The sequence below is a fragment of the Anopheles funestus genome, chromosome 3RL, assembly GCF_943734845.2.
Source record: "Anopheles funestus chromosome 3RL, idAnoFuneDA-416_04, whole genome shotgun sequence".
NCBI classification, from domain to species: Eukaryota; Metazoa; Arthropoda; class Insecta; order Diptera; family Culicidae; genus Anopheles; species Anopheles funestus.
Window position 1 is genome coordinate 5,640,550 of NC_064599.1, and position 8,163 is coordinate 5,648,712.

Consider the following 8,163-nt stretch of genomic DNA (forward strand, 5'->3'; position numbering starts at 1 on the left):
GTCTTTAGAAATCAAACACATAATTCGAGTTCATACTAATCCAGTCGCGAAAGTCGGAAACGCGTAGATAAATGTTTGGATAGTTTACAGCGCACAAATAAACCGCAGTCGTAATACCGATCAGTATAGGACCTTTCTCACCCTCAACGATCAACCCCGAACCATACGCTCTGTTGCAGAACGCACCGCCGACGTAGGTGTTCGTGCAAATATTATAAGAATAAATGTACGCATGAGGATGCTCCTCGTGGCAGACGTCATTCGATATCACCTGATTGCGCAAGTATTTCAACGGGCCTGAATAACTTCCAACGTTGGTGCCCTCCATCGTCTCATAGGTGCGGGAATCGAACAGTCTGGGTAAACGAATTGGCTGCACAAATCTGGTGAAGGTAACCGGATGTTCCAGCCGAACCGTAGCAATGTTGTGCATCGGATGAACCTGAATGCCACTTTCTGTGAAGTTGATTTGCTGCTGTGTTGCTGTGCTACTACTATCGTCGACACCCAGAACTACATATCCATGGGTGTTATTGCTTTGCAATCCATTCGCGCTCGTCAGGATGTAGTTCGGTGTGATGAGTGATCCGGACGAAAGAGTATGGCCCGTCTCATTGCCATATTTTATAAAGATTCGAGCATGGTACGGGAACTGTCCACTAAAGACATCGTATCCATCCGTTGCCAGGTAATTTGAATCATCCACTTGGGATGATAAATCCTGGTTAACGTTCTCAATCGTCGAAATTGGCAATTCTTGTACGTCACTTCCTTCTGCTGACACCACAGCAACACCGATCACAAGAAACACCGTGTAGAACTGCATCTTTCCGCTCCGAGTTGTGAATTACTGACACCAATACCTCAGGTTCGGTTGGTTTATATTTAAATGGTCCGAACTGATTAGGAAGCTAAGTTTGATAATTCATTCTTATCAGCAACTCTAATATCCGGGAGTTGATAATAGGTTAAACCAATGCATATCCGGGTATTAATCTACAAAGCCACTCACAGAGTAATTGAAACTTTCTTGCCTATCGTTGATAGCGATCGAGACAATCTTATTGGTCATGGGTTATCTAATGTCTTTTGATTGATTGGTAAGTCGTTTGGTACACGGATCGAGATTTTATAACGCAATGAGAATAGCTAAACTCAAAAAGAATTTGGTCTAAAAGTAGGAAGTCAATCCATCAGTTTGACTTTGATCTTGTTGCAAGAGAATGCGATGTTTTCAAAAATAGATCACATTACAGTAAATCTCGGCAAAATCTATTGTTTTATAATATTCTCTCTGCTACTCAGTCAGTTATTGACGTCATACTCATATCCATACGATTGAGTTTTCAATACCGTCGACTGCCCATTGCCCGAACCCAAAATTCGGTCAAATCGCTAGCACACCATCATCACATCGTGAACGCTTCTTAGGCATTCGACGAGAATTGTGCACCGAAAAAGTGTAGAACAACAGATCTGATCATTCGCATTTCTGCAGTAGCCCAAGGAGGAGGAAAAAAAACCCCATCGAAGGCGTTCCAACTGCTCCACATACCGGGGCGTATGTGGAGACCACCGTGACCTATATAGAAATAGCGGCCCATAAAATATTCTCCACCTGTCAGGGCAGGGAGGAAGCCTTCTTTGCAATGCAAAAACCGTTGACCGTTCCGGCAACAACGGAAGGGGTGATTCTGAGCGGTACCTAATGGTTCAAACCCCCCCCAAAACGCGCTCAAACCGTAGCTCGATCAGCCAGAAATAAAAGCATCCACTGCCACTGCAAACGCCACTTGGTGTGCAAATGTTCCGTTAATGAAATTATTGCCATCAAAATGTGACGCGCAGCAGTGACCAGGCACCTACCATCATCGATACGTATGTCGCCGAGGGGCAGTCCAATTCTAGCTGACCGCCTGGCGTCGACCGAAACCACCAAACCCGTCACACATTTGAGTTCGCGTACCATTTCCGAGCGGGACCACTGGGTGAATAATTTATGAGTGCTAAAACTACATTCTTCATTCTATGTGCCTAGATGTGCATGGTGCCGGTCGGGGTATGGGAAAGATGTATTTCGCATACATTTCTTCTACCAAGCGACGTTGCAAAAACGAAAACCTTTGGGTACAAAGTCCTGTCGGTTCTGTCCGGTTCCATCGGTCCCCGTCAAGCGTAGGTCACTTCCGATGCAAGCAAAATGCATCGATCATAACGAAGGTACACTAATGTACCCTTTTTAGGACACTTCCCTAACAGTGCACCGTGGACACATTTGGTCTGGCAACTGCATCTAATGCCAGATGGACAGTTCTAGTTTTAATCACACCCTATTGTTTTCCATCAACAATTGCAAATCAATTGATTAATGTGCAAAGTGCACCGGGTGCCATGTTCTAACTGTTATAGTGTCAGGTGGACGCTTTCTTCATTTGTATTCATGCCAGGATGTTCTAGTGATTTTATTGTTCAACTTGTGCTTCTACATATCGACATAACTCAGTTACATTCCAATGGAATCAAGTGAGAAAATAAGCAGTAAAAAGAAGAGGCAAGCTTTTAGTACCTTTTTCGGCGCAAAAAGGTTGATTTTTTTTATTCTAAAATTTAAAATAATTATTGTTTTGCAATCAATAAATTTCTGGTACTATTTCTATTATTTCAAATAAGTGTTGATGTCCTTTTTTATAAATATTGGTTATATTAGCCTTTTGCAATATAATAATATTCTAGATTATTAAAGTCCTAGACATCACGTTCAGAGGATAGCCCAGTGACAAACACAGGCCGGTTCCAAATGACAGGACTGGTGATCAAATCCCATCCGGATCGTCCGTCCCCCGTAGCAATAAGAATAATAAAAATATGTCTAGTAAGCCAGAAATGCCTGGCGCGTGACCTTAGAGGTTGTTAAGCCATCAAGAGAAAGAGAAAGAGAGAGAGAGAGAGAGAGAGAGAGAGAGAGAGAGAGAGAGACTTCAAATTCGGAAGGCGGCCTTCGCTGGTGTATGTGACAAACGGCGCCAGTTCCACACGACAGGACCCGGTGTCAAATCTTACATCGGACCCTCCTTCCTACTAGACCAGAAATAGCCTACATGACCCAAAAGTCATCAGAAGTCGTTAAGCCAAGAAAAGAGCTTAATTTAATCTTATTTAGATACTAAATCTTGATACATAGGAATATTCTCCCTTGATATACCTTTTACTCTATTTCGATTATCTATTTTCAAGTTCTTCAATGAAACTATTTTTAAATCCTCTCTTGTGCGTAACCCCTGTATCCAGTCAACGATCTGGAGCAGTTGCAGTTACTGCAGCGTTACTACATAAATTTACCTCCAGTAACAAAATCGACCCTGGTCCATATATCGAGCCAAGTTCATCGATTACTTCACTGCCCTGTTCTAGGGCTGACACCAGTAGTGTTCTAATTCTAGCAACCAATTTTCTCACTCAAAAGCCACGGTACCGAAATAATATAGAAAGGTCGCCTAAACCGACGCGGCATATTGCAGCATGACGGGTTCCGCGCGTTCAGCCGAACGATCCAGCCACCTCATCGGTCACTTCCTTCCATGGCTGATGTGTGGCGGTAAGCCAGTGTACCAGGGTGCATGTCTGCATCCGTGGCCAGCCACTAGCGTATGCCGCTTGCATGCATAAAAGTCTTTCCTTTTGCACATTTCTCTTCGTGCACTTGCTTCACCTTCGTGACGCGGGTGGCGTCGTATGTGTTTCGGTGTGTGTGCCTTTTTTCGTTTTCTTACACCGATGGTTTAGTTTTCTTACAACACAAGCATATTTAGGTGAGGTGAAAACTGAACTTCGGACGGAACGACGATGTCAGAATACCGACGACAAATGATGACGGTGACCACCACGACTACGATGGTTCACGGCTGTGCTAGGCGGCCAGACTTGCGATTTGCTGGTAGTTGTAAGTCCCACGTCCTCACGGTCAGTGATGCCACTGTCGTCGAACGTGGTTGTCTTGGGCGGGGGAAGTTCGAATTTGACGCGTCCGAACCAGCGACCGCAAGCCGCGGCTTCGATTAGTAACAGCTTTTCACTATAAATTGGTGGTGTTTGACAAATTTTCCGCACATACTACACCTGACCGGGCATCGGGCTGGAGGCCTCTTCCTGTACACCGTGTGAGAGAGCGCATTGGACGGACGCGTTTCGCTAGGACGTGCATCGTGATAGAATGCAGTCACGTTGGCCTTAGTCAAGGGTGGGAAACAATTTTTCGATAGCAAGCTAAAGCAAAGAACTTTTTTCCGGCAAAAAAGTGTTTGTAGACATGTGGGTTTTTGGAGCCGTGCAAGTGATCACATAGGACGTCGCTCCATATCTGAACAGTGTGTCTTGCAGAGACCGGGAAGAAAGTGTCCAGTAGTGCTGTGATTTGCAACTCATTTATTGTATCCCAAGGATAAGTTACATCCAAAGTGAGCACAAGTTGCGGACGGAAGTGACAATATAGGTAGAAACAACCCACCGAAACACAAAAATCCGATCCTCATCTACGGCCGTCTGCTTACCAGGATGGTGCGAACAGTTCCGTTAGCAGCAGTACTGCTCATTCTGGCAACGCTTGCCAATGCCAGAATATTGCCGAGCCGGGTAAGTGACTCACTGTGGGTAGCTTTAAAGCCAACGCACACACAAAACGAAGAACCAGAATAGAACCGGACATTCCAATCGCATCCTGTTGTCTATGGTCGTGTGGAGCAAAGTGCGTTGTTCTTTCCAACGTTGGAAGAAAGCATTGGGTTGTTGGCAAAGTTTGGAAAATTTATTTATGATCTTTAAAACCAAAGTGATCAATAAGTTTCAGTAATTTGCTTATGAGAATATAAATCGTTTGATAAGTTATAGAGTGAATAATCAGCTATTCTTAAATAAGGCAGATGATCAAGTATTATTTTTTGTCTGTAATATAATGATCTAGTTCGATTTTTTTGGAGGCCATTCCTCAAGCTTTAATGTTAGCAATGTTGAAGCATTGTCTTTAAAATACCTGACTACTACTGGCAAATATAATTAAGTGAAGCTGAGAATATTAGACACATAAGATAAAGACCCACAAATTGTTGTGTAAAAACAAAAATTCTTAGTTGAAGGCTTAGTACTCTTTGTAGAGTAGAGCCCTTGTCAGGACTGATCCAGATTAATGGAGTTCAATAAAAATACCCATCAACTCAGTCTCAACTCTTCATCAACATTATCAGCTACATCATACGAAAGACTTCAGTAGCAGAGTTCAGTATAATTTCTTTAATTTCATTCAAGTTACTCTCATACTATTTAAGTACTTCCTTATTCTAAATCTACGATCTGCATACAAGGTCTTGGAATAGTGCCTATTTTTTACTTTCTTGTAAATGTTCACTAGTCCCGTAAATGTTCACAAAACAAACTCAAAGTTAAATGGAAAAAATATTTTAAAGAGTAAATTCACATGACACAGAGAATATGAGATCTAGTATATATATTTTAGTACTAAAAATACATTTTTTATGGCATGTGTGATCGTTAGTGATCTTTAAAAAGCAACAGAAAATAACAACGTTGCGTCGGCAAAGTCAACAAAGAGCCCAGTATTGTTCGATTAATTACCCTCAAAGGTTTCGATTTTCGCTCAATAAATTAACTCAATCTTACACGCACTAACCATCCATGCTCCGAAGCATTACTTTCATGCCTATTTTTAGCCCTTCGAAACGGCCAACGAACCCATCGCTGGGTTACAAACGCACGTCCCAATCGTGTGAGGTGGCGCCGTTCCGTGCGGCGATCGCGTTATTATCTTCAAATTTGATAATTCACAGCTACGCTCTATGCATGATAAAAATGTAAGAGTTTAATTGACATTTTTTTTTAATTTCAAATTTACCCTCTTTCTCTTCCTCCAGAGCAAACAAGTGAAAGTGTACAGCTACGTGCTGCCGGCCGGGGCCGAAGAGATACGTGACGATATTAATCACTCGTTTGCGTGCGCCAATCGTACCGATGGGTTCTACGTCGATATCGACAATGATTGTCAGGTAAGTGTTGGGCAAAGGGAGAAAGAGTTTTCGATCACATTGATAGTAGCGAAGGTAGTGCGGAACCAGATCGGATCGGATGAACAATGAAAGGAAGCAGATAAAAAATGCAAAATTACTCCAATAACAGTGTCGTTAAAAAGGGAAAAAGACGCTGACTCACATCCGCCCAGTGAAAGGTGGTGATCTTTGGGGAATTGATATTCTATCTTACTTTTTTAAGTGTATCTTAAGATTTGTACAAGACATGATTTTTTTAGATTTCGTTTACTGTTTAATATGCTTTTTTGATGTTTATTTTTCCTTTACCTTTGCATATCATTTATCATTTTAATAGATTTTCCATCGCTGCCAAGATAATGCCCGGTTCAGCTTCATTTGTGCCGAACGCACTGTTTTCAGTCAAATGTATCAAACCTGCGTCCATGACGGACAGCTCGGCTATCCGTGTGAAGAGTCCACACAGTATTACCCTGACGGCGAAGACTACGAACCATCCGCTCCCGGTTCAGAACCAGCCGAAGAAGCGCCACAAGTGGAAGAAATGCACCGAAAGCAACCGGTAGCTCACGTGCAAGAGCTTGAAGCTCCACAGCTTCCTTCCAAAGGAGTTGAGGCTAATGAGCCTAGTGAAGAAACTGTGCAAGACAACGCACAGCAACCATCTGAGCAAGCAGAATTCGCCCAGATAATGAATGATGAATCGGAACAGCAACAGGAACAGGAGGAACACCATCAGATGAATGCCGATCTGTTCGATCCAATTGAAGAGGAGGGTGAAATGCAGTCCGAAAATTCAGCTCAGGAAATAATGGATGAAAGTGAACCTTCAACATTGACTGTTTCTTCGGAAGCAACTAGCGCTGATCCTTCGAGTCAGGAAGAACAATCTAATGAGGTTGAAGTTATGGATGACGCAATTCCGCAGCAGCAGCAACACCAGGAACACCAGGAACATGAACCAATTGCATCATCAGAACCTTCATCAATAGTAGAAACCTTCGACACAACATCTCAAGATGAAGTTACTGCAGAAGAACAACAGCCCGAGAATATTGAGATGGACACGCAAGGAACTCCGAGTGAACCCACAGTATCTGCAACTCCAGAAATGGATAACGAAACACAATACGAAGCTGACTCATTACTGAATGCCGTGCAGATGGTAGAAGAGCTAGAACCGATCGTACACGATCTTGCAGTAGAGACGGACGAGCTTAAACCGCTCGTCGCCGAGATAGTGCAAGACCCAACACCGCCACTGTTTGTACCAGCTAACCAACAAGACAACGAGGTCTTACCTGAATCACACACTAGCACAGCCGATTTGGAAGTGCCACTAATAGCATCGGATGCGTCATCACCAGTCAACGATAGTGAACAAAGCTCAACCACGTTGGAAAGCGATCAACAGGTAAATGAACTGCCGCCACAGACGGAATTGAGTTCCGCCGTCAACAGCGATGATTCATCGGAAACACTCGACACCATCAGTGTGGAAGCGGACGAAACGGTTCAGCCGGCTTCCGAACCGGAAACGGTTGACGTGAAGTTGGCGGAAGATGAAGCGAACAGCCCCACTAAAGAACAAGAACGACCCCTGGCAAGCCCTGCCATCGTTGAGGAGATGGCACCACTGCGACCGAGCGATAGTGCCGAACTGCCAGAGCTGATCGTATCGACCGAGTTCCATCTGGACGGTGTCACCCAGGGACCTCCGATTCGGCGAAGAAAAACGTTCCTCTTCCGAGCCGATGCCATCCGGTCGCGACAGTGAAGGTTTGGTGTAGGTCTTTTGCCAAGCGCAATAATTAGCAGATTAAGTAGGTCCACCGGTAGAACCAGCGCGATGAACCGGATGTCCTGCCGTGACCGTGTAGCATAAGTTAATTTATTTGCAATTTCATACGAAACGAAACCCAACACACCTTGTACGTGCTTTATCATGCAGGGAGCTACTGTCGAAGTCAAGTTCATTGTAACGACTTAAAAATAAACTTTTTAAAAACATACTTTTAGTAAATTATTTTGAAGAAAGAATTTGCAACGAGGTGAAAGTGAAATGATACTTTTCAATGAACACAAGAATATATTTTATCTTTTCGTTGAT

General features: G+C 43.4%; 2 protein-coding genes across 2 annotated transcripts; one reads left to right on the forward strand and one right to left on the reverse strand.

The window, feature by feature from the left end:
- Positions 1–4: 4 nt before the first annotated feature.
- Positions 5–826, reverse strand: LOC125772210 (chymotrypsin-2-like). Its single transcript, XM_049443671.1, has one exon. It carries the CDS (start codon positions 824–826, stop codon positions 5–7), a length of 822 nt encoding a protein of 273 aa, XP_049299628.1.
- Positions 827–3,699: 2,873 nt separating this feature from the next.
- On the forward strand, positions 3,700–8,163 carry LOC125770073 (fibrous sheath CABYR-binding protein). Its single transcript, XM_049439283.1, has 3 exons — positions 3,700–4,629; positions 5,922–6,053; positions 6,391–8,163. The coding sequence occupies exons 1-3, from the start codon at positions 4,552–4,554 to the stop codon at positions 7,828–7,830; spliced, it is 1,650 nt and encodes a 549-aa protein (XP_049295240.1). The 5' UTR covers positions 3,700–4,551; the 3' UTR covers positions 7,831–8,163.